At 38.8% G+C, this 27825-nt stretch overlaps 1 protein-coding gene across 1 annotated transcript in view; it reads left to right on the top strand.

Moving 5' to 3' along the window:
* Nucleotides 1–27825, top strand: part of rasgrf1 (Ras protein specific guanine nucleotide releasing factor 1) — a 444677-nt gene that overhangs the window by 30037 nt on the left and 386815 nt on the right. Inside the window, exons 2-3 of the mRNA XM_017465599.3 lie at nucleotides 18901–19007; nucleotides 22578–22725. Coding sequence (XP_017321088.3) covers nucleotides 18901–19007; nucleotides 22578–22725 — 255 coding nt within the window. The remainder of the gene's footprint in view (nucleotides 1–18900; nucleotides 19008–22577; nucleotides 22726–27825) is intronic.

The raw sequence follows: 27825 nt of genomic DNA, 5'->3' as shown, positions 1-27825 counted from the left end.
CCTATTTATACAGTCTTATCTTTAGGTTACACCCAATTATTTTATTATTTTGAAATCCCAATATGCCTTAATGTCTTTTTAATCTCCCCTTAAACTCTTTTTTTTTTTTTTTTTTTTTTTTTATTTAAAATACCATTAGAATAAACTTTTCTCACTTTGGAATCCCCTTAAAACCAATTTTCAGCCATTGGATATCTCCTTATCTCCATGTTTTTCTTTCTGGTATTTAAAAATTTTTCCAAGTCCCTCACTGACATACCTACGTGTGGTAACCGATATTGCAGACTAGCATCTCACTGCACCGTTGTCCTGGACAGTTTGGATATTTTACCACTTCATTATGGGTGAGATATATTTTTATTATTGCTTACTGTTACACATATTTTCTCTCTAATCCTAAGCTATATGTTTAATATGTTTTTGGTGCTTCTTAAACATCACGTGAGTATGTGTTTTCAACTTTTTATGCTCTTTCCATGCAGTGTATTGATACCTGTTTCCTACATTCTTTGCATGTGCTTGTACATGTATATATGTGGATATATTTTAAGTGTTACCCCTACGGTTTTATCTAATTTTTGTGCTTTCTCTCTGATCTCTGTCCAGCTGACCTACACCCTCATTCAGCTGGACCTTCTCTCTCTCTCAGCTGCTTAGTCTCAGGCCTGGGTGAATATCTACATCATCAGCTGGCACATTTGGCAGTGGATGTTACAGTTCTGCTGGAATGTCTCTGCCTTCACCTGTACCCCCAGGGTTTCCTCATCCTCCCGCTTATCATATCATTCCATCAGTAAACTATGCTCATGCTTCTACTCAAACTGAGGCTCAACTGTATCCCATAACCTCTGTGGAGGGCCTGTTTATTCTTTCCTCTGATGATGATGATGATGATGGTAGCTTTGCTACATACACACCACCATATTACCCATCACCTACTGATTATTCTCAGACAAGTCCTGTTCCCTCCCCAGTGTATGATGTGTACGATAGTGATTCTCACTAAATTACATACTCTGTTACCCTTGTGTTTTCCTGTGTATTAAATTTATTACCACAATAAGCATTATGTCATTGAATCACAAGTGTGTTTTATTTTGATGGTCAGAAGCTGTACTAAATGACGAATAACCTAAAAATCACAAACATCCATCTTCTACCGCTTACTCCTTAAAATCACAAACATGACACTTGTAAATAAAGTAATTTTATATAAGCAAATTATTAGATTATTAAAATAAAAAGACAGCTAAATAATGAAAAAAAAACATAATTGTTGGAATTTATAAAAACGAATGACTGAATGACAATAACTTGCTAATAGTCCATCACCTGAATCTTTGGCATTGCCCCCCAGTCAGTGTTCATGCCCCCAATGGCCACCTATGTCTGCATGGATAAATATTGATGATCCGTCTGTAAAGGCAACTCAAAATGACCAAGATCAGCAAATTGCATTTGCAAGACATCAGGACAGTGATGGCTGCGGGAAGATCTACCTGAGAAATCACTAAGTTCCCTTGGCGTACAGGATGCATTGAGTACAATCAGAAGACAAAGCACGAAGACCATGTATGCGTAAGCCTCACAAGATAAATACACAAGTTATATCTTAGCAGCTTCATACAATATGATGGAATTAAAATAAAATAAAGCAGTGGTGTTATAATGTTGATAAAAATAATTTTTTTTTTCCAATTGGTATTTAGTGACTTTATTATAGCCATTCGTTACATCACCAGCCAGAATGATTGACTGAGTTCAGCTTCTGTGAAAAAACAGCTATGGTATGACAGTGGAGTAGAAATCAGTGAGTGATCCATTCGGAGGAACAGGCAAAGAATGGTTTGGAAGTATATGAAAACCCAACACTGTCCCATGATCGGAGACAAAAACAGAGAGATACGACTCCAGTAAGTGCAAAAATGGATCAATGTGAAGGAGATGTTTCACAACGTCATCTTCACCAATGAAACAACAGTGGCTTTGGAGCAATTTGCCACCATGTTGTTCTGTAAGACAGGGAGATATTTCTCCAAACCAAAGCCAAAACACCCACTGAACGTTCATGTGTGGGGAGCAATATCGAGACTAGGACCGGGACCTATTGCAATCTTCAAAGGGATAATGGATCATCAGCCCCATTTATTAGGGATAACAAATTCCGATTTGAGGAACTGACAGAAACGGCATGCAATAATTATATCAACAGACTGTTTAAAGTTTTTCTAGCCGTGGTTGAGCGTCAGGGTGTACACACTGGCATGTAGCAGATCATTTCCAATCTTTCAATAACTTTACCTTGTTTAGATTTGCTAAAAAAACAAAAACAAACGTGACTTAACAATAATTTGGGATTGTAGTTCATTCCTGCATTAAAGATTAAGTACACAGACTTGACCCATTTGTGTTATTTCATATAGTAGCTTTGCTGATCGTGTAGTTATTCTAAAATGTGAAAAAGAAAATTTTTTTAAATAAGCAAGAAAAACCTTTTGACAGGTAGTGTACTTAAACAACTTGATTTAGCTTTACCTTTATTAAATAATTGTTTCTTTTGAACAATGCAGAAATGCATGTTAAAAAAAAAAAAACCTTTTAATTTTAATAAAATAAAATTGTGGGATTCGAATTCGGAATTCGATGGAGTAGGACGAGAAGTTGGAGGCTCCTGCTGGTTTCGATTAAAATTGTAATTAATTAGCGTTTTTCGGTCATACAGTAGATTTTGGCTTATTCTACACCGTTTCCTTGTTTGCACTTTTAACTTTGTGGTACATTAAAATGTCTGGAAAGAACACGAAAACCCGTGGTAGCATTCAGACATGACTGAGGCCAAGTGCCACTCAGGCTTGAGCTGTTGGCTTTACTGAGGAAGGACATCGCCGATATTTTTTGAAAAGGAGCTCCAGGAGATTTTCAGGGTTGCGCTGTCTGCTGTTCAGCTTGACCTGCAGGCCATGAAAACACAGCTGGCTAGTGATAAAGTTGCTACCAAGGCTACCATATCAACACTGAAAGGTACTGTTGGGGAAATGGAGCACGCTCTCTCCGGTTGCACCGATGACATAGCTCAAATGAAGACTACTATCGATTCTCTCACTGCGACATGACTCAATTAGAGAATAAATGTGAGGATTTGCAGTCGAGGTCACGGCGCAATAACGTTAGGATAGTCGGAGTTCCAGAGGGCGCTGACACATGTAAAACTGCTGCTGTAGCGGCCTTGTTAAAAGAGGCGTTTGGTCTGGAGAAGGAGCCGGTTTTGGACCGGTCCCACCGGACCCTTCAGCTGAAGCCTGAGCCTGGTGAACGACCACAAGCTATTGTGTGCAGATTCCACTATCACAGTGATTGTGTTGACATTTTACGCCGTGCGAGAGAGATCCAGCGGATTAAAGTGAGGGATTCGACCATCTCCGTTTTCCCTGACTACACAGCCAAGACAGCCCGGGCCCGAGCCGCGTTTAACGAGGTTCGGCGTCAACTTCGTGGTATTGAGGGCGCTCACTATGGAATACTTCACCCAGCTCGGCTTCGCATTACATATAACGGTGTTCAGAAGGAATTTATTTCAGCGGAGGAAGCAGGAGACTATGTTAAACTCTTGATATCGGGGTGAACTGCATCACCTACACTGCGGCGTCTTTTTCGCTCTTCTTTTATTATTATTTTTTGCACTCAGCCTTCCAGCTCTACAGTATTTGGATTTTTATTGAAGATATCGTCGTTGCATTACTTCACCTAGATTTTGTGGACTCACTCCTCTTAAATCTACTTCTGTATTAATGTGTTTCTCTGTTTTGAGGCTTTGATTGGGTTAGAGTTTCTGTTTATTTAATTTTATTAGTGTTTTTTCCTCGGCTTTACGTCCTACACTGTTATATTATTTGTTACAAGTCTTTAAAAGTTAAGAACATTATTTGTTATTGTGCGCAGACTGTTTATCAGACTTTAAGTCAGTAGGGGCTTTTTCTCTTACTGGAACTTTTTGTCTTGGTAATTATGTTGGTTAGTTCCGCTTACTCTCCGAGTTGTTTCACATTGTGGACAACTTTTGGTTATTGTGGGGAACACTGCTGTCTCATTTTTTTCTTTTTTTTAATGGAGACTTTGGGTGTGTGTGTGTGTTTGGGGGATTGTGAGAGCAAACAAAACATGCCAATGCTTTGAAGGATGCAGACTGGAACGGAGTAATGTTAGTCAATTGCGAATCTGTTTTTAGAGGATTTAAACCTAATATGCTGAACAAATTATATTATAGAATTCAGGCAATTTTTCTGGGGTTATCTCATACAGTGTGGCAAGTAATAATCTGGAATGACCTTTGTAATAGTCTAAAACTGGATTTAAAGAGAAGCAAATCAGCAAATGAATCACATGAAAATGTATCACATGTAAATGAATCACATGAATATAAATCACATGTAAATGTATCATATGAAAATGAATAAATAAATTAAAAGGAAAAATAAAATTGTGGTGCAGTGAACTCTCACTCCTATGAAGCACTAAGAATGACGTAATTGAATCAGTGTTCCTACACTCTCAAACTACTTAAATATTATATACCTTAATATTTTGCAATAAACATAAAATATATGATCAAATTATGTTTGATGTACGGAAACAAATTATGTTAATGTAACTCAATTCAGTCACGTGGAACCTAGGTACGAATTTGAATTAAGTAAATTCACTGGGCTTTTTTTTGCAGTGTGTAGATTTCCGTGTTCACTTTAAACCAATTTTTTTAAAATAATAAATCTAGGAAAAGAATAGTAAACTAACCTAAGAAAAGAACAAAAGTTTCCATTGTCAAGAAAGGAGAAGATTGAATTAATTCAATGTTACCTTGAGAAACTTTCTACAGTTAAAAAAATGCTCATTTAAAAAACACTAAATTGAAGCTTGAACTCCGGTCACTGGCATACGAACCCTGCATGTTACCACTGCACCATCTTAGCGCACATGTAGTAATTTAATTAATTACTATAGTTATTGTACCTGTACTATGAGACTTGATCACACTCACTTTATATACTTAAAGCTTGTAATTAGAAACTTGTTTAAATTAGGTTTATCAAAAGTTTTGGTGAGAAAGGTAATATTTTTATGGGAACCATTTGACCACACATTCCATTTTTATTGTACTGTGTTCAGTTACAGTATGTTGTTCCATGCACGACCTGGTGGTTATTGTGTGAAGCACAACAGATTAATTTAAATTCGTAGAACTGTGCCTGCAGTGTACTGCGTGATCACACGTGACTAAACATGTGAAACCAAGTGAAAAAACGTGCATTCTTAAAGACCATATCTGTACACTAGCAAATTGGCATCTAAATGGCTATATTAGAAAAAAATAATCTAGGTGTTGGAATGGCCAAGTCAAAGGACAGAACTTGAGATGCTGCAGCTGGATCTTTAAAAGTGCTGTGCATAGAAGAATGCCCTCAAACAGCAATGAATTTAAGCAATGTTGTAAAGAAGAGTGAGCCACAATTTTTCCAAAACAATATGAGACTCTTACAGAAAACTTCATTATAACTTCAAGTTATTGTTGCTGAAGGTGGTTCTATATGTTGCTGAATTATAAGGTGCACTTATTTTTCCCCACCTTGTTTTTGAATGTTGGCTTACTTTTGGGAAAAATGACTACATATTGGAATATGTTGTGGTTTTGTTTTTGTTATTCCCTGAGATTATTTATAGAAGTTGGTGAGGATGATACAATTGATATTTAGGCCTTTATAATATGAATTCATTAAATCAGTGTCAATATGTCACCAACCTTGAGACGGTACGGAAGCAGGAGCGGGAGGCGGGTGAACAGAGTAGGATCGGGAAGTTCAGGAAGCGTAGTCGTAGAGTCAGCAAGGGTCAAGCGATCGGGCGAACAATACAAATGGGGATATCCAGAAAGCGTAGTCGAGACAGGAAGCGAAGGTCGAGGATTATAAGAAACAACGAACTAGATCGGCTTGGTAACGCAGCAAACTAGGCTACTGAGCGTATACTTCGCGCCGATTCTCGGTGGCTGTCTTCTCTAAGTACTAGTGTGTGATTGGTGCCAGGTGTGTCTGATCAGAACTCCGGGGATGGGGAGCGCATGCGTGCCTGGGAAGTGAGTATTGCATCCTGGGAATTTGAGTTATGATCAGACCGAGCTGTGACACAATAGTTCAACAGTCTAATATAATATCTCCTTTTTAGGGCCCGAGCACTGCTGCTGCAAGGCCCTATTGGATCTGCACCATTTATTTTTTATTATTATTATTATTAATATTATTGTTATTATTAGGGCCCGAGCACTGAAGGTGCTGCACCTCCAGTGGACACCATAGGGGCAAATGCACCGGAGGTGCAGGGCCCTATTGTTTTCCCGGTGTTTATTATTATTATTATTATTATTTATTTTTGTATATATATATATATATATATATATATATATATATATATATATATATATATATATAATTTTTTTTTTCATGCATTTGTGTGATTTTAAGGGCCTAAACATATGCGGAAACTCATGAAACTTGCCGTAGGGCATGGGCGTGGTCGAGGAGCTCCATAGCGCCTCTGAATGTAGGCAATGGTCGGGATGAAGTTGCTCCGATGTGTACAAGATTTACCATAGTCATTGCTGTCATCAAGTGTGACAAAGATCACATGGTCTTATATGACTCTGCCCAACAGGAAGTTGGCCATGTTGGATGAAATGTTGGATTTTCAAAGTTTCTCGCAGTGTTTTGAGAGACTTAACATGGCTGAAAATCCATGAAACTTTACATAGTAATTTGTCTTATGACATTAATTATTGTGATGTTGCATTTTATAATAGTTGTGCCTCATCAGCTACATAGCACCCCCTAGGTTTTAAATGCACATTTGACACCTTTGGATTGCTTGAAAACTCAGGATATTTGGCACAATTATTAAAGGATGGAAAACCTACACATTTATTTGGTCATTTAACTTAGGCGTGGCAAATTGGCTCGATAGCGTCATCTAGAAAATTTCACCGATGTGTGCTTAGCGCTACGTTTCACCTACGTGTACAAAATTAGGGAAACCTATGTAATCTTCCAATATGTACAAAAAGTCTTTTGAACTCATGCCCTAAAATCAACAAGAAGTCAGCCATTTTGATTTATCTCTAAAATTTTTGCTCTGATTTTTCCATTTCCATGCCTCATACTTTAACGTACTCCTAGAGATTTCATCAGATCGGCATCACATTCGGTCAGTGTCATCTAAAGGCATTAATGATGTTAAATTGTGAAGGTTTTGAGTTTTTGCTGCACGGCGTGGGTGTGGCACTCTCACAAATTTCGATGTTTCGCCATGAAAAAGGAAGTTGTTATAACTCAAACATAGAATGTCCAATCTGCTCCAAACTTTACATGTTTGATAAATGTCCCGGCCTGAAGACACCTACATGCCAATATTCAGTAATAGTCATAGCGCCACCTGCTGGCAACAGGAAATGCTGCATTTTACATTGTGACACACTCCTAACAACATGTAAGTTTTATACTAATTCTGGCCTGAAGACATCTACATGCCAATATTCAGTTATAGTCATAGCGCCACCTGCTGGCAACAGGAAATCACATGTTTTACATCATGATACAGTCCTAACAACATATGAATGCGAAAAATTACAAAAAAAAAATGGAACGGAGTACCCCTGGCAAAGCAGACCCAACGTACATCTGGGTGTGAGGGCTCTTTCATTACTGCTTGCAGCTTTAATTATTATTATTATTAGGGCCCGAGCACTGCTGGTGCGAAGACCTATTGGATCTGCTCCGTTTATTATTATTATTAGGGCCCGAGCATCGCTGGTGCGAAGCCCTATTGGATCTGTTCCGTTTATTATTATTAGGGCCCGAGCACCAAAGGTGCTGCGCCTCTGGTGCAAACCGGAGGGCACATGCACCAGAGGTGCAGGGCCCTATTATTTTTGGCATGAATATTATTATTATTATTATTATTATTATTATTATTATTCATGCATTTGTGTGATTTTAAGGGCCTAAACATACCCGAAAACACAAAACTTGGCAGACGCTTCAGAACCGGTGAAAATTTTATAGTTACGTTGGACATGGGCATGGGCGTGTTCGAGGAGCTCCATAGCTCCTCCGAATGCAGGCAATGGTCGAGATGAAGTTGATCCGATGTGCACGAGATTTACCGTAGTGATTGCTCTCATCAAGTGTGACAAAGTTCACATGGTCTTATCTGACTTCGCCCAACAGGAAGTCGGCCATGTTGGATGAAATGTTGGATTTTCAAAGTTTCCCACTGTGTTCCGAGAGACAACATGACTGAAAATCCATGAAACTTTGCATATGCATTTGTCTTACGACATTAATTGATGTGATGTTGCATTTTATCATAGTTGTGCCTCATAGGCTCCATAGCACCCCCTACGTTTTAAATGCACATTTGACACCATTGGAATGCTCGAAAACTCAGGATATTTGGCACACAGATTAAAGCATGGCAAAATGATACATTTATTTGGTCATTTAACTTAGGTGTGGCAAAATGGCTCGAAAGCACCACCTACAAAATTTCACCGATGTGTACCTCATGCTACGTTTCACCTACGTGTACGAAATTCGGGAAACATGTGTAAGATGCGAATACATACAAAAACTTCTCTTGAACATATGCCCTAAACACAACGGGAAGTCAGCCATTTTGATTTTTCTCTTAAATTTTTACTCCGTTTTTTGCCATTTCCAGGCCTTGTACTTTAACAAACTCCTCCTAGAGATTTCATCAGATCAGCATCATATTTGGTCAGTCTCATCTAAAGGTATCAACGATACTAAATTGCGAAGCCTTTGAGTTTTCATTGCACGGCCTGGGCATGGCGGTCTCACACATTTCTATGTTTCGCCATGAAAAAGGAAGTTGTTATAACTCAAACATAGAATGTCCAATCTGCTCCAACAACCTTCACATGTTTGATAAAAGTCACGGCCTGAAGACATTTACATGCCAAGATTCAGTAATAGGCATAGTGCCACCTGCTGGCAACAGGAAATGGTACATTTTACATCATGATGCACTCCTAACAACATGTAAGTGCTAAAAAGTGCTAAAAAAATGGAATGGCATTCCCCTGGCAGAGCAGCCCCAATGTGCACCTGGGTGTGAAGGCCTGATCATCACTGCTTGAAGCTTTAATTCTTCTTCTTCTTCTTCTTCTTCTTCTTCTTCTTCTTCTTTTCCGAAATGAATCGCATTTTAGATGGCCTAAACATACCGGGAAACTCACGAATCTTTGCAGACGCATCAGAAATGGTGAAAATTTACATCTGATAGGGGTTCCAGAATTGAGTGAGGAAAAATGGTTCGATAGCGCCACCTACAAAATTTCACCTATGTGCGCATCGCGCTACGTTTCACCTACATGTTCAAAATTCAGTAAACATGTGAAATGTGCCAATACATACAAAAACTCTGGCCTGATGACATCTACATGCCAATATTAATTTACATTCATACCGCCACCTGCTGGCAACATTAACTGACATGTTTTACACTAACTCAAACATACAGTGTTCAATCTGCACCAAACTTCACATATGTGATACAAATCCTGCCATGAAGACATCTAGATGCCAATATTCAGCTATAGTCATAGCACCACCTACACCCAACAAGGAATAAAAAAAATTACATGGTGATACACTCCTAACAAACTTTACATATTTGATACGAATCCTGGCCTGAGGACATAGACGTGCCAACATTCAGTTATAGTCATAGTGCCACCTACTGGTAATAGGAAAATGTCAAAAACAACTATATAAAGTCTAAAAAATGGAATTGCTTTCCCCTGGCTGAGCAGCCCCAACATGCACCTTGGTGCCAGGGTCCGTTCCTTTCTGTTTGTGGATTTAATTGGAAATTAAAATCAACCTTTAAATAAAACAAAATGATCAAAAGCTCAATTTTAGTGTAGAACAATAATAGTCAGCAACTTGGTTTCTGAAGGCTTAGTTCTGATACTGCTTCTTGCAGTATCAAAGTAATAACCACAACACGACAATAGGATGTTCAAGGATATAGCATTTATTGCAGTAGAAAAGAATAAACACCGATTAACTATGAACCTAATTCTAAAATGGGGAGAGATTGTGATGAACTGGCCATGGTATTAGGATCCATGTGCAGAACGTTTATTGAAACACACAAACAAACAAACCAAACTGGCAGGCAGCAAGACATAGTCGAGGTGCAGGCAGATAATTTATGTGTAATTATGTGTAAATGTGTTGAGGTTATCTGAGGAAATTTCACCACATGCTTCATGAAGCACCTCCCACAAGTTGTATTGGCTTGATGGACACCTTTTATGAACTATAAGCCACACCCACAACAGCTAATTAGGGTTGAGATCTGGTGACTGCCCAGGCCAGTCCCTTACAGATACCAGAATACCAGATGACTGATTGTTCTCTAAATACTGCTTGCATAGTTTGGAGCTGTGCTTTGAGTCGCTGTCCTGTTGTAGGAGGGACTTGGCTCTAATCAGTTCCCAATCCACAGGGTATGGCATGGCATTGCAAAATGGAGTGATGCCCTTCCTTGTTCAAGACCCCTTTTATCATGTATAAATCTCCCACTTTATCACCACCAAAGATCCCCCAGACCATCACCTTTCTTCCACCATGCTTGACAGATGGCGTCAAGCACTCCTCCGCATCCGTTCTTTTTTGTCTGTCTCAAAACTGTTCATCTTTGTGTTCCAAACACCTCAAGCTTAGATTTGTCTGTCCATAACACTTTTACCCAGTCTTCCTTTGTCCAATGCCTATGTTCTTTAGCTCATTTTAATCTCTTCCTTTTATTGGCCAGTCTAAGATAGGGCTTTTTCTTTGCAACTCTGCCTAGAGGGCCAACTTCCTGAAGTCGCCTTTTGACTGTTGATGTTGAAACAGGTGTTTTGCAGGTACCATTCAGTGAACTTGCCAGTTGAGGACCTGTGATCCATGTGTTTCTCAAACTAGAGACTCTGATGTACTTGTCCTCTTGCTCAGTTGTGCACCAGTGCACTTTACTTTTTATAGTAGTTAGAGCTTTGTGCTGTTCTTTGAATAGAGTAATACATCATTGTATGAAATCTTCAATTGCTTAGCAATTTGTTGCATGGAATAGCTTTCCTTTCTTAGAACAAGAATAGATTGACGACTTTCAGAAGAGTTGTTTATTTCTGGCCATTTTAAGTCTATAATTGAACCCACAAATGATGAGGCTGCAGATACTGAATTAGCCTAATGAAGGCCACTTTTATTAATTATTTAATCAGCACAATGGATTTCAGCTGCGCTAACACAATTGCAGAAGGGTTTTCTAATGATGAGTTAAACTTTTAACTTGATAAACCTGGATTAGCTATCACAATGTGCTATTGGAACACAGGAGTGATGGTTGCTGAAAATAATCCTCTTTACGCCTATGTTGATATTCCACTAAAAATCAGTTTCAACGTTAACAATATCTAGACTGTATTTCTGATCAATTTAATGTAATGTTAATTGACAAAAGTGTGCTTTTCTTTAAAACACAGGGAATTTTGTGACTTTAAGGGAGTTTAAGTGACCCCAAACTTTTGACTGGTAGTATCATGTGTGAGGGAAAGAGAGAGCATGTGCGTTTGTGTGTGTGGACGCATGTGCTGCTTTAGAGTTTGCATGTCCATGTGCATCTTTGCGCTGAGCTAATAAAAAATTAATTACTATGAACCATGTGAGATGTGGCCACTCCTCCTGGTATGTGAAAAAGGAGAACATATCTAGGGAATAGAAATATGGCAGACACTTATTTGTAAGTGAGCGCGGATGTGGGCAGGATAATCCCCGACTTTAAAAATAATGTCTAGTCTAGTCTAGACTAGATGCAGTGTCTCATGCTTACCATTCAAGTGTAACATAAGTGTAATGTTTTTATTTCACTGTGAACCAGAACATTGTGCTAAACAAGGTTTTTTTTGTTTTTTTGTTTGTTTTTTTTGCAAGAAAATTGTTAATTGTGGGTGTTGGCAGGTTTTTAGCACAGACACTTCAAATGCTATTTAGGACTTGATATACATACTACTAGGTATATATTCTTATAAATTAGCATGTTCTTGTTTCCTGTGAAACTCAAACCATTATAGAAAGTTCATGGGATTTTTTTCATGAAGTTTGCACATTGCACACAAGGAATCCACAGGGTGTGGCAACACACTGTGGTATATATAACTTTATAATCAATTAGAGATAATCATAAGTCAGCTAAAGCACAGACTACTTCTAATATTCTGTTGCCTCCACACAGCTTGAAATTATGTGGCTATGGGATCTGCTCCCATTCCTCAGCTGACTATAGTCAGAGTGAAGTACAGAAGTGGCAACAACTATGTTGTACAAGGTAGTACAACTGCTCACCTGATATGAATGACACAGGGTGTGACCGCATGCTGTGGTGTATACGATTACATAATGAACTAAATTAATTACAGCTAGTCAAAGCATAGAATAACTCCAATATATTAATGCCTCTGCATTGAATGTCTACTATCAAGTGTGGAAGGATCTTCTGGGTGATTACCGAGCATTAATGGAGACTGAAAGATCATCTTATTTCTCTCAGGCTGTTGTAAACAAACGAAGAAATCCCAGACACTTGTTCTAAACCATAAACAGATTGCTTCAAGTTAATGCTGTTACCACCTTGCCTGGTTCTCAGCAGCTATGTAATTCTTTTCTTCAGTTTTTTAATTCTAAGTTAATGTTCACAAACAAATTTCTGTTACACCTGACTTTGCCACTTCACTCCTTCGTCCATCTGGGTTCACTGGTGTTTCTTTCACTCATTTCTCATTGCTTGATTCTGAGGCTCTTACAAGGGAGGTATCTAGCATGAAATCAACCACTTGCTTACTTGATCCAATTCCCACAAGCCTATTTAAATCGTGCTTCAATTTTTGGTGCCCTACTATCCTCGATATTATAAATGAATTATTGGAGACTGGGGTTGTTCCAGCAGTACTAAAGACTGCTGCTGTTACACCTGTGCCAAAGAAAGAAAATGCTGCTGTTGATGATTTTAACAATTTTCGTCACATCTCAAATCTGCCGTTTTTGACAAAAATACTTGAACGTGTTGTTGCCTCTCAATTGTGTAATCATCTTACAATTAATAACCTATTTGAACCCCTTCAGTCAGGTTTTCATAAATTTCACAGTAGTGAAACAGTGTTGGTCAAAGTTACCAATGACTTGTTGGTGGCCTCTGATTCTGGAGCTACTTCCTTTCTGATTCTTCTTGATCTTAGAGCCACCTTCGATACTGTTGATCATGGTCTTTTACTTACCCGCCATGAAAGTGTTTTTGGTGTGTCGGGGACAGTTTTAAACTGGTTTGAATCCTATTTTACTGACTGTTTCCAGTTTATTTCTATGGGTGGTTACAGGTCTGACATTAGCTCTGTGCTCACTGGTGTTCCTCAAGGATCAGTTTTAGGCCCTTTACTTTTCAATATTTATTTATCTCCACTCAAAGTCTGAATATCCACTCAAAGTCAAAATATTCACTCAAAATCTGGTGATGTTTTTTTCTTTATTTCTGACATAAAAACATGGATGAATAATAATTTTGAACAGTGGTAAAACTGAAGTTATGCTTATAGGTTCCCGTCAGCAAATTCTCAAAGCTGGTCCATCATCTTTATTTGTTGATGGCTCTGTTCTAGCAACTCGAAGTAAGATGAGGGACCTTGGAGTAATTTTTGAATCCAGCCTTAGATTTGATTCCTATGTTCAGACACTGTTAAAGCATCCTTTTTTCACCTCAGAAATATAGCAAGACTGCGCCCTATACTAAACCTCTCTGTAGCTGAAAAACTGATTAACTCATTTGTTGTCACTCAGCAAGATTACTGTAATGCCAGAGTGTCTAAATCCACAATCAATAAACTGCAATATGTACAAAACTCTGCTGCCAGGATCTTGACTCAATCATATTACTCGTGTTTTGGAGTCTTTGCACTGGCTCCTGGTCAGGTTCCTTGTCAATTTTAAAATTATGATGCTGAAATACAAAGCATTACTTAGCTTGGCTTGGCTCCTGGGTGACAGGGCTTTTTCTGTCTATGCTCCTTCCCTTTGGAACTCTCTTCCTCTTGAACTTAGGGAAGCTCAGACCTTTGGGATTTTTAAAGCTCAACTCAAGACATACTTTTTGAAACTTGCATTTGAGTGTTGATGTTTACTTTTATTATTATTATTATTATTATTGTTGTTGTTGTTGTTGTTGTTATTCTTATTAACTTATATATATATATTTTTCTGTGTACTGCTTTTGTTGTGTACAGTGCTTTGAGAAGCTGCTTTTAAAGGCGCTCTATAAAATAAAGCTTTTTATTATTATTATTATCTGCAAAACTTCAGGCTAGGTGGGTAGGGGAACTAGTGTTAATTATAAAGGTAAATTAAGCATAGAATAATGCCAGTATCCTCATGCCTCCACAAAGCTTCAGGCTAAGTGGGTAGGGTCATCTCATCTGGATCCTATTTACCATAACAACACACAGGTTATGGTGACTCGCTGTGGTTTAAATTGTATAATTAACCAGTGTTAATTATAAAGGTAAAATAAAGCATAGAATAACTACAATATTGTTATGCCTCCACAAAGCTTCAGGCTAGGTGGGTAGGGAAACCAGTGTTACTTATAAAAGGTTACTATAAAACCATAGAATAAATCCAGTATTCTAATGCCTATACAAAGCTTCAGGCTAGGTGAGTTGAGGGTCTCCTCTGGATCCTACGTTTGCATTAACAACACACAGGGTACCATGACACAGTTGTTTTACAACCCTGTGTAATTAACTATATTAATTACAACTAGTCAAAGCATGGAATAGCCACAATATTCTAATGCTTCTGCTAAGCTTTGGGTTATGTGAGTAAAGTGTACTAAACTACCTGGATGACTGGTTAATTCTAGCGCGACCCAGGGAGTTGGCGATTCAACATCGAGATGTTGTTCTTGCCCACATGAGGAGCTTGAGGCTCAGGTTGAACCCCAAGAAAAGCATGCTTTCTCTTGTGAAGAGGATGACTTTTCGAGGGTTTATATGGGATTCTACTACTGTGAGGGCGTATCTATCCTCAACAGGGTTAGGGGATAGGGTCAATCCTATCAACATTGAGCAAGATAAAGCTGGGTCTGGGCATCCCCTGCAGTCTCTATGAGAGAATGTTGTGGCTTATGGCAGCAGCAGCTAATGTCATTCCATTGGGCTGGTTGCAATTGAGACCATTTCAGTGGAGGCTGAAAAGTCGGGGGTTTCTTCCGAGGACAAAACCCCTGAGAGTAATCAGTGTCACGCGGTGATTCCTGCGTGCTCTGAGAATTTGGAGGTGCCCCCAGTTTCTAGCCTTGGCTCACACTTTAGGGGCATCTCCTTATCACAAAACTGTAATGACAGACCTCTCCCTCATGAGCTGGGGCACTGTCTTAGATGGCTGTCCAGTTCAAGGTCTCTGGAGCGGCCCTTAGCCAGAGTGGCATATAAATTGCCTAGAAAAGTGAGCCATATTCCTAGCACTGAAATTCTTTCTTCCTCAGTTGAGAGGTCACCATGTGCTAGGTGTGCCAGACAATACAACGGTGGTCTCATATATCAACCACCATGGAGGGTCACATTTGCACCCCCTGTATATATATATATATATATATATATATATATATATATATATATATATATATATATATATATATATATAGGTAGTAAGTGTACAGTGTGTAACAGTGTAAATTTGCTGTCCCCTCAAAATAACTCAACCCACAGCCATTAATGTCTAAACTGCTGGCAACAAAAGTGAGTACACCCCTAAGTGAAAATGTCCAAATTGGGCCAAATATTTTGTGTCAATATTTTGTGTGGCCATCATTATTTTCCAGCACTGCCTTAACCCTCTTGGGCATGGAGTTCACCAGAGCTTCACAGGTTGCCACTGGAGTCCTCTTCCACTCCTCCATGACGACATCACGGAGCTGGTGGATGTTAGAGACCTTTTGCTCCTCCACCTTCCGTTTGAGGATGCCCCACAGATGCTCAATAGGTTTTAGTCCATCACCTTCACCCTCAGCTTCTTTAGCAAGGCAGTGGTCGTCTTGGAGGTGTGTTTGAGGTCGTTATCATGCTGGAATACTGCCCTGTGGCCCAGTCTCTGCTTCAGTATGTCACAGTACGTGTTGGCATTCATGATTCCCTCAATGAACTGTAGCTCCCCAGTGCCGGCAGCACTCATGCAGCCCCAGACCATGACACTCCCACCACCATGCTTGACTGTAGGCAAGACACACTTGTCTTTGTACTCCTTACCTGGTTGTCGCCACACACGTTTGACACCATCTGAACCAGATAAGTTTATCTTGGTTTCATCAGACCACAGCACATGGTTCCAATAATCCATGTCCTTAGTCTTCTTGTCTTCAGCAAACTGTTTGCGGGCTTTCTTGTGCATCATCTTTAGAATAGGTTTCCTTCTGGGACGACAGCCATGTAGACCAATTTGATGCAGTGTGCGGCGTATGATCTGAGCACTGACAGGCTGACCCCCCCACCCCTTCAACCTCTGCAGCAATGCTAGTAGCACTCATACATCTATTTCCCAAAGACAACCTCTGGATATGAGGACGTACACTCAACTTCTTTGGTCGACCATGGCGAGGCCTGTTCTGAGTGGAACCTGTCCTGTTAAACCACTGTATGGTCTTGGCCACCGTGCTGTAGCTCAGTGTCAGGGTCTTGGCAGTCTACTTATAGCCTAGGCCATCTTTATATAGAGCAACAATTCTTTTTTTCAGATCCTCAGATAGTTCTTTGCCATGAGGTGCCATGTTGAACTTCCAGTATGAGGGAGTGTGAGATCGATGACACAAATTTAACACACCTGCTCCCCATTCACACCTGAGACCTTGTAACACTAAGAAGTGACATGACACCAGGGAGGGAAAATGGCTAATTGGGCCCAATTTGGACATTTTCACTTAGGGGTGTACTCACTTTTGTTGGCAGCAGTTTACACATTAATGGCTGTGTGTTGAGTTATTTTGAGGGGACAGCAAATTTACACTCACTACTTTACATTATAGCAAAGTGTCATTTCTTCAGTGTTGTCACATGAAAAGATATAATCAAATATTTACAAAAATGTGAGGGGTGTACTCACTTTTGCCAGATACTGTGTGTATATATATATATATATATATATATATATATATATATATATACACACAGTGTGTGTATATATACACACACACACACACACACACACACACACACACATATATATATATATATATATATATATATATATATATATATACTGTATATATATATATATATATATGAATGAAGCAGAAGAAGCTTTTTATTTTGTCACATTACAACACAGTGAAATTCTTTTCTTCACATATCCCAGCTTGTTTGGAAGCTGGGGTCAGAGCACAGGGTCAGCCATGATATAGCGCCCCTGGAGCAGAGAGGGTTAAGGGCTTTGCTCACATGACAGCTTGGCAGTGCTGGTGCTTGAACCCCGATTTTCTTATCAGTAACCCAGAGCCTTAATAATTCACTAACGAACTTTCTCATATCTCACAGTTTTGATCGAGGCATATCGAGATGCTTGTTGAGACCTTTTAGCTTAATTCACATCGCTGGAAAGGTTCTATTCAAATGATGTTGAGATTCAAGATGATCTAGTCAGGAAGTCCCAGCAAAATATTCCAGCGGTTCAAACTGAGGGCTCCAAAAAATATTGCACCAAAATTGATCAAAATATAGAAATGACCATAGTTCTGTGATTGGGCTTGTTCATTTGAATTATAATGTCGCTTAGATGTGTACGTGGATGTCACTGTCATAATATCACCAGTCTTGGTCATTAGACAGAGGTAATTGAGTAATACTATTTAGATGGCTGCCCATGCTTGCCCTTTTCTTTGTTTAGACCCAATAGATCTGTACACACTTAATTTGAATAGCATTATCTCTAGTCAGAGGTCATGATCACTGCTGTAAGAACAAGTCTGTCAATTTTACTTTTCTATAATAGTAACTTTGCATAATCAGGCCATGTACATGTTTCCCATGTACACTTAAATAGAACATTATTACAATAATCAGAGGTTAAGGCTCACCCTATTTAGATTGGTCAGTCAACACTATGTTGTTCTAAATGGAACATCCTTTTAGCCTTTACAGTCTAAGTACACTTAACTAAAGCCAAGTTGTTAGCCTGGACTCTAAAATCTCAGTTGGCATGCCCCAATGCTCCACCTAAACCTGGATTTTGTAGAATGTACAAGAACAATAGTGAGCTGTGATCTTCCAGTCTCCACTCAAGATGCTAATTCTGTGGGAGAGAGTTCAAATGTTAATTTTCGTTAAAGAGTCTTTTGTCTTCAGATAGCAGTTCTTTCCAGGTTCAGACATCTTGGCACCAGCTGTACACACGTAATTGAGGTTTATTAACCTAAATTGCAAAAAGGAGTGTAAATCTTGTGGGTGGCCTAAAAAGTGTAATGCAACAGTAAAAATATTTTTAAAATGTAATAATTTTTAAGCAGCCTGGCCTATTTTTACAATGTACACCAAAGATGGAAGACTGCCTGGAACATAAGGGTTAACGTGAAAGAACAAAGAATCCATGTTTAGGTCTAGTATATTACCATATATTAGAATATTACCATAAATTGTAAAAAATAAAAAATAAAAATAATAATAATAATAATAATAATAATTCATACTGAAAATAGGACTTTTACCAGACTGATGAGCTGCTAAAACTTGCTTTTTCTTTTTATACATTTCAGTATTATTTCACAATCAGCTTCAACCATGAAAATCAGAAAGCTCTTGAGCTTCGCACTGAAGATGTGAAGGACTGCGATGAATGGGTAGCAGCAATAACACATGCCAGGTAGGCTAATTCCACAATACTTTAACTCTGTTCCTGGAAATCTGTGCTTTAGTTTAGATCTTACAGAATCTGGATTGAAGATTCAAATTCTCCTGAGGACTACAATGCCTGGGCCAAGTGTGTGTAAATATGTCTGAAGTAGCATTCTCTAATTAACATTATTTGACTTCAAAGTCCAGAAATTGTCTCATAAAGATCTGTAACTAGTAATCTATGGATGTTTTTATTAGTTTGGCTAAATTTTTAAAAACTAACTTTTAATAACTCTTTAAGGATAACTTAGGGATCTATGTGTTCATCATGCACTAATCAAATCACAGCATTGTCTTAAGGACAAAATGATTTTGGGTTTAGTGGGAATATCTATAATTTCAGTTCAGTATTATTTTTAGTGCCTGGCTTATTATGGTTATGCTGATATATTCATCACTGGGAGGTTAGCTCAGCAATGCATAATGCACAAATCACAGTTCAGATAATGCACTTTGTGTGGCCATGCTTAATCATTGCTTAATATTTCATGAATAATAGGACATTGCAATGAATCTTCAATTTCTATTAGATAATAAGGGCTATGTATACAATGTTATTTCATATGTTATTCTTTGCATTCTTAAGACAAAATCTGTGGTATTTTGTAATAAATCTGTATGTGTAACATAAGTATAGGTACCAGCAATTATGTTGGATTGTTTTAATTTAATTGTTTTCTGTAATGTTTCCTCTGCATGTATTTTAGATTTCATATGGGAACAACCCACAAGTCATTACTTGCATGCACTTCCTGCAGCGCTGGTTGATATCTTATGATTTTTTCAAACAGCTTTTTTAAGGTTTCCATACCTTTGCGAGATTTTCATCAACTGTATACAATGTACAATGTATGCAAGGTGTACAGTGGCAAGAAAAAGTATGTGAACCTTTTGGAATTTCATGGTTTTCTGAATAAATTGGTCATAAAATGTGATCTGAGCTTCATCTAAGTTAAGGGTATTGACAAATATAATGTGTCTAAAATAATAACACACAAAAAATTCTGATCCCTTATGTCTTTATTGAAAACAACCAAAAAAAACTCATAGTGTTTGTGGAAAAAGTATGTGAACCCTTGAGTTAATGACCTCAAAAAAGCTAATTGGAGTCTCGTTAAGAAAATGAGTTTGGAGGTGTGGACTACAGTTACTTTGACTGATAAAAACCCCTCAAATTTTTGGAGTTTGCTCTGCACAAGAAGCTCATACTTATGTGAGCCTTGCCTCACCAAAAAGAGCTTTCAGAGGATCTATGATCAAGAATTGGTGATTTACATAAAGCTGGCAAGGGTTACAAAGTGATTTCAAAGACTTTAGAAATTCACCAGTCTACAGTTAGGCAAACATTCTACAAATGGAGACACTTTGGGACTGTTGCTACTCTACCAAGAAGTAGGCGCTCACTCAAAATGACACCAAGAGCACAACGAAGACTCATCAATGAGGTAAAGAAACAACCTGGAATAACAGCCAAAGATTTGAAGGCATCATTGGAACTGGCTAACATCTCTGTTCATGAGTCTACAATACGTAAAACATTGAACAAGCAGGGTATCTATGGCAGGACACCACGAAGGAAGCCACTGCTTACTAAAAAGAACATTGCTACATGCCTGAAGTTTGCAAAAGAGCACATTGACACCCCACAGCGGTATTGGCAAAATGTTTTGTGGACTGATGAAACTAAGATTGAACTATTTGGAAAAACCACACAGCACTACATCTGGCGTAGACAGGTCATGGCATATCATCATGAAAACATCATCCCAACCATAAAGTATGGTGGAGGAAACATCATGATTTGGGCCTGTCCAGCTTGCAGTCATTGAGGGGAAGATGAAATCCCAAGTATATCAGACAATTCTTCAGGATAATGTGAGAATGCCTGTACATCAGCTGAAACTGTGTAGAAGTTGGGTGATGTGACAGGACAGTCACCCAAAACACCAGATCCTTTTGTTCAGAAAAACAAAATCCACCTTTTGAAATGGCCAAGTCAGTGCCCAGACCTCATCCCAATAGAGATGCTATGGAATGACTTGAAGAAAGCCATACACATAAGATTTCAAAGAATATGACAGAGCTAAAGCAGTTCTGCCAGGAAGAATGGGCTAAAATTCCTCCTGAACAATGTGCAGGTCTGATCCACAGCTACAGGAAGCGCCTGGTAGAGACTATTGCTGCCAAGTCGGGGTCAACCAGTTATTAATTGTAAGGGTTCACTTACTTTTTCCACTGCCATTTTGAATGTTGAATGAGTGTGTTCAATAAACATGAGGGATCAGAATTTATTTTGTGTTATTATTTTAAGCACATTATATTTGTCAATACCCTTGACTTAGATGAAGATCAGATCACATTTTATGACAAATTTATTCAGAAAACCATGAAATTCCAAAAGGTTCACATACTTTTTCTTGCCACTGTACAACGATTCATGCGTTTTGTGCTGTGTCTTAGTCTTAGTTTAGTTTGAATTAAAAATATTTTGTTGTGATTGGTTTCTTTTCTCATATTTTTTGATTGAGTGATTGATTGATTGAAAAAAAAATCTGTGTTTAACTATTATGATGCTTGCTGCAAGTGTTAATATTGCAGCTGACCAGCCCATTGAATAATGGTAGTTAAGTAGGTACTACAACCCCAGGCAAAAATTATGAATCACCACATTTGGAGGATGCTCACACAGATTTTTTACTTTGTAGCAAATAAACAAATCACAGATATGATACAAAACAATTTTTGTTTAATATCTGAACAATCTGGCTTCATGAAACATACCTCACACAAATTAAATTAAATTATTTTAATTAATACCATATTGTTTTCCAGATTAAAACGAGGAAAAAATTATGGAATCATAAAAAAAAAAAAATCATCACAATGATCCATCAAGCTGGTTCTGACATTCTTGAATAGCATTGTTATGGACCATTTTTTTTTTTATATTTCCACCATAAATTTTCAGGCGGATTGAGATCGGACTGTAATTTAACTTGTTTGAGGTATGTTTCACGAAGCCAGAATGTTCAGCTATTAAACAAAAATTGTTTTGTGTCATATATGTAATTTGTTTATTTGCTACAAAGTAAAAAGGCCAGGTGAACATCCTCCAAGTGTCTTACTTCATGGTTTAGTGTCTTACTTCATGGCAGTGTGATGCACTGATTCTGTACTGATTGCATGTCTTGTCCACTTGATGTATAGTAATTGTTTTCTTCCAAATATGCAAAGCTTCTTTAAATGCAGGAGCAGTGTGTATAGAATGGTTGCAGGGTTGTTCTGAGACCTACACAGGCTTCATTCTCGAATATAAACTAGAAAAATACTTATACAGATTATTTCTAGAGTAACACATGGCAGTTTCACAGGATGCTGGGTGCTGAGGAAAAAAACATTGTCGCAACATTTCTGATAAATTGTGAAAATAGTGAATTCACAGTATGTCCAGACAACCTGTGTAGTGTTATGATTATGTGTAATGATGGACCCATAATGTGATAGTTTATATTATGATACTGTTTGTTTGCACATTCAGCTACAGAAACCTGGCCACAGAGCATGAGACTTTAATGCAGAAGTATCTCCATCTGCTTCAAATCGTGGAGACAGAGAAAACAGTTGCAAAGCAACTTCGACAACAGATAGAAGATGGGGAGATTGAAATTGAGCGCTTAAAATCTGAGGTAAGGTTAATTTGAAGTGCAATAACAGGTAATGGACATACAGTGGTAAACAAATAAAAAATCCCTTCACATGACACAACTAAATTTTCCATATTTCTCAAAAGCAACATATTTCACTGATATTCTTAGTAACTGAGTGGATCTTTTTTTTAGATAAAGAAACGTTTGCATCATTTTGCAACTTCATAAAAGCATTTGCATCTTAGAACCATCCAGTCAAATTCCTCTTTTCTTGTAAAAATAATAATAATAATAATCCCTTTAATAGATCTGTGGTCTTTATTGTGTTCCTTGTCAACCAGATCAAATAAATACTTCACTTTTAAGGGCAAATGTGGTGCTCTGCATGGGATGGTTTGCCAGCTCTTGTGTATGTTGCATCTCTGTACAGAAACATGATGATAAATGCTTTCAGTTGATCAGTATATGAGAACACTCAGACTAATTTTAGCATGGAGGTGGGAAGGTGTTTTACAATGGGGTTGCTGGCATTTTAAACAACACACATGATTGATAGTCAAATCATTTTTCTTTTAACTGAGTTTTGAGAATGTGTGTTGATTACATTCTCAAAACTCAGTTAAAAGAAAAATGATTTGACTAAGGGTTGTATTTGAAACATGTTCCAGCATGACAGTCCATAAAGACATGGTTTGCTGAGGTTGGTGTGGAAGAACTCGAGTGGCCTATACAAAGCTTTGAACTCAACCACACTAAACTCCTATGGGATGAACTCGAATGCCAACTGCTCCCCAGGCCTCCTGTCCTGGCATCATTGCCACATTTCAAAATCTAGTGGAAAGCCTTCCCAGAAGAATGGAGGTTATTATAACAGAAAAGGTGGGAAGGAAATCTCGAATGGGATATTCAGAAAGCTCCTATGGGTGTGATGGTCAGGTGTCCACAACCCTCCGGCTTACTTTGGCATCACTTACAGTATGTTATAGCAGCTACAGTGTTGTGAAAAAGTATTTTCCGCCATCCTGATTTCTTCTGTTTTTGTATACATCTCATATTAAATAGTTATAGATCTTCAAAGGAAATACAACATAAAACAAAGGCAACCTGAGTAAACACACTATACAGTTTTTATTTGCTTATTCATTGAAACAACGACAACAAAAAAAATCCAACACCTATCACGCATATAAAAAACTAATTGTCCCCTTAAGTTTAAAATCTGTTTGTGCCAACTTTAGCAGCAATAACTGCAATCAAAAGCTTCCATTAACTGGAGATCAGTTCCACTTTCAACTCATCAGTCCACATTCTCCCAAAAGGTTTAAGGATCATCAAGGTGTGTTTTAGCAAAATTCAGATGAACTTTTATGTTCTTCTCTGTTAGCAGTGGTTTTTGCCTCTCCGTGCTTCCATGGATGCCATTTTTCCCCAGTGTCTTTCTGATAGTGGAGTCATGAACAGTGACCTTTATTGATGCAAGAAAGGCATGTAATTCCTTTGATGTTCTCTTTGGCTTTTTTTTTTTACTTCCTGGATGAGTCGTTGCTGTGCTCTTGGAGGAATTCTGTAAGGTCGGCCACTTCTGTGAAGGTTCACTACTGTTTTTCCATGCCGAGTTTTTCCATTTTTCCCAGAGCCTTTGAAATAGATTTGTAACCCTTCCCAGACTAATGTATTTCAATCAACTTGTTCCTTATAATTTCTGGAACTTCTTTCAACTTTGGCATAGTGTGCGACTGTGTAAGACCTTTTAACCAACTTCATGCTGTTGAAAAAGTTCTATTTAAGTGTTTATTTGATTGAACAGAGTTTGCAGTAATCAGACCTGGTTGCGTCTAGTCTAGCTGTACCCCATTATGAATGCAGTTTCATAGTGTCACATAATGCAGACAGGTTGAGATGGATGCAATTGCAGTAAAAAGCTTTATTTAAACTTTTGGTTCATCTCTCTACATAATGATACTTTACTTATTTTACTTTCATTGGGTTCTCTGTCATAGATGTGAGAGTCTTCAAAATGCATCTTATACTTTTTACTTATTTACCTATTTTCTTGTTTTGTTTGTAGTACATGTTCATGCTTTGTTCTTAGCTATGCAGGATGCCAGTTCTTACAGCACTATGGAAATAATCTGATATTTTGTTTATGGATGAACTACATGTGGAGAATACTTTCTTGTGATTTATTTTATTTTAAAGGGAGAGTTGATTTTTGTAACATTTGTAACGAGGTATTAGAAAGTATCTACAGATATGCAAAATAGTTTATATATGAAGGTATGCGACTGGAATCTTAAAGGGATAAATAATGTGATTAAAAGAAAGAAAATCTTACATACAGTATCTCACAAAAATGAGTACACCCCTCACATTTTTGTAAATATTTGATTATATCTTTTCATGTGACAACACTGAAGAAATTAAACTTTGCTACATTGTAAAGTAGTGAGTGTACAGCTTGTGTAACAGTATAAATTTGCTGTCCCCTCAAAATAACTCAACAAACAGCCATTAATGTCTAAACCGATGGCAGCAAAAGCGAGTACACCCCTAAGTGAAAATGTCCAAATTGGGCCCAATTAGCCATTTTCCCTCCCCGGTGTCATGTCACTTCTTAGTGTTACAAGATCTCAGGTGTGAATGGAGAGCAGGTGTGTTAAATTTGGTGTCATCGCTCTCACACTCCCTCATACTGGTCACTGGAAGTTCAACATGGCACCTCATGGCAAAGAACTCTCTAAGGATCTGAAAAAAAGAATTGTTGCTCTACATAAAGATGGCCTAGGCTATAAGAAGATTGCCAAGACCCTGACACTGAGCTGCAGCACGGTGGCCAAGACCATACAGCGGTTTAACAGGACAGGTTCCACTCAGAACAGGCCATGGTCGACCAAAAAAGTTGAGTGTACGTGCTCAGCGTCATATCCAGAGGTTGTCTTTGGGAAATAGACGTATGAGTCCTGCCAGCATTGCTGCGGAGGTTGAAGGGGTGGGTGGGTCAGCCTGTCAGTGCTCAGACCATATGCAGCACACTGCATCAAATTGGTCTGCATGGCTGTCATCCCAGAAGGAAGCCTCTTCTAAAGATGATGCACAAGAAAGCCCGCAAACAGTTTGCTGAAGACAAGCAGACTAAGGGCATGGATTACTGTAACCATGTCCTGTGGTCTGATGAGACCAAGATAAACTTATTTGGTTCAGATGGTGTCAAGCGTGTGTGGCGGCAACCAGGTGAGGAGTACAAAGACAAGTGTGTCTTGCCTACAGTCAAGCATGGTGGTGGGAGTGTCATGGTATAGGGCTGTATGAGTGCTGCCGGCACTGGGGAGCTACAGTTCATTGAGGGAACCATGAATGCCAACATGTACTGGGACATAGTGAAGCAAAGTATGCAGTATTCCAGCATGATAACGACCCCAAACACACCTCCAAGATGACCACTGCCTTGCGAAAGAAGCTGAGGGTGAAGGTGAGGCACTGGCCAAGCATGTCTCCACACCTAAATCCTATTGAGCATCTGTGGGGCATCCTCAAACGGAAGGTGGAGGAGCAAAAGGTCTCTAACATGCACCAGCTCTGTGATGTTGTCATGGAGGAGTGGAAGAGGACTCCAGTGGCAACCTGTGAAGCTCTGGTGACCTCCATGCCCAAGAGGGTTAAGGCAGAGCTGGAAAATAATGGTGGCCACACAAAATATTGACACTTTTGGCCCAATTTGGACATTTTCACTTAGGGGTGTACTCACTTTTGTTGCCAGCAGTTTAGACATTAATGGCTGTTTGTTGAGTTATTCTGAGGGGACAGCAAATTTACACTGTTACACAAGCTGTACACTCACTACTTTACATTGTAGCAAAGTGTCATTTCTTCAGTGTTGTCACATTAAAAGATATAATCAAATATTTACAAAAATGTGAGGGGTGTACTCACTTTTGTGAGATACTGTATATTAGGCCTGGACAATAATTCAATATCAATATATATCGCGATATAAATTTTTTCAATAACGGTGATATGATTTTTAAACACATTTCCGATATTTCGATATACATTAAAACATTTGTCACTGACTGACGTTCAGGGCGCAGGAGTCAGTTTGTTGTATTCAAGCCGAGGAGAATGAGCAGAACACAATTAGCTACGTGCGCGATGACGTAAACCACAGGCACGCAGCCAGTGCTCGGCAGTGTTAAGCTAAGCTCCAACACGGTAAGTTTTAGCTATAAAATGAGTACCCCGACCGCAATACAAATGCGACTGAGTGAGCTTCTACAAGTGAAGAGAAAGCAGACGAAATAGTCGATAAGAGAGGAAAGACTAATTCAGTGGTATGGAAGTGGTTTGGCTATCTAAGCTCTGATAAACTTCAGGTTTCAGTGCGCTGCAAAATGTGTCGGAGAGTGGTGCCGACTAGCAGCGGGAACACATCAAATCTATTCCACCATCTGAAGCAGTTCCACCCGATAGAATATTCTGAGAGTCAGAAGATGAGGCATCATAAAGGTTTAAGCCAACCTGTCTCTGAAATATCACCGCGACCCACATCCCCATCACCAGCTGTGTCAAAAGAGAAACCGATGCAGCAAACGCGGATCGCTGCATTCATGACTCATGACAAAGAGTCTAAACGTTATAAAGACATTACTAAGGCTGTCACAAACTTTTTGGCTAAGGACATGATGCCGTTTAGTACGGTAGAAAATGTGGGCTTCAGGAAAATGATGTCCGTCATCGACCCCAGATACGAGCTCCCTGGCCGGAAATATTTTTCCCGCACAGCTATACCTACACTTTACGGTGAAGTTAGGGAAAGGGTGCAGGAGCAACTGAAGTCAGGGTCATATTTTGTGACCACAGCTGACCTGTGGTCAAGCTGAACCTCGGAACCATACTTGAGCCTGACGGTCCACTTTATTGACCAAGATTGGAAGCTTGTCAGCTTATGCCTCCAGACGGTTTACTTTCCCGAGGATCACACGGGCGAAGCAATTGCAGCCGGACTTACAGACGCGCTCGCCTCCTGGGGACTCGGCGAGGAGCGCCAGGTCTGCATCACCACAGATAGCGGGACCAATATCATCAAAGCCACTGAGTTGAACAGATGGACAAGGCTACAATGCTTCGGGCACCGACTGAACT

Source organism: Ictalurus punctatus, chromosome 4 (genome assembly GCF_001660625.3).
Source record: "Ictalurus punctatus breed USDA103 chromosome 4, Coco_2.0, whole genome shotgun sequence".
Lineage (NCBI taxonomy): Eukaryota > Metazoa > Chordata > Actinopteri > Siluriformes > Ictaluridae > Ictalurus > Ictalurus punctatus.
The sequence above is the reverse complement of the archived record's forward strand: the minus strand, read 5'-3'. Positions and strand labels throughout refer to the sequence as shown.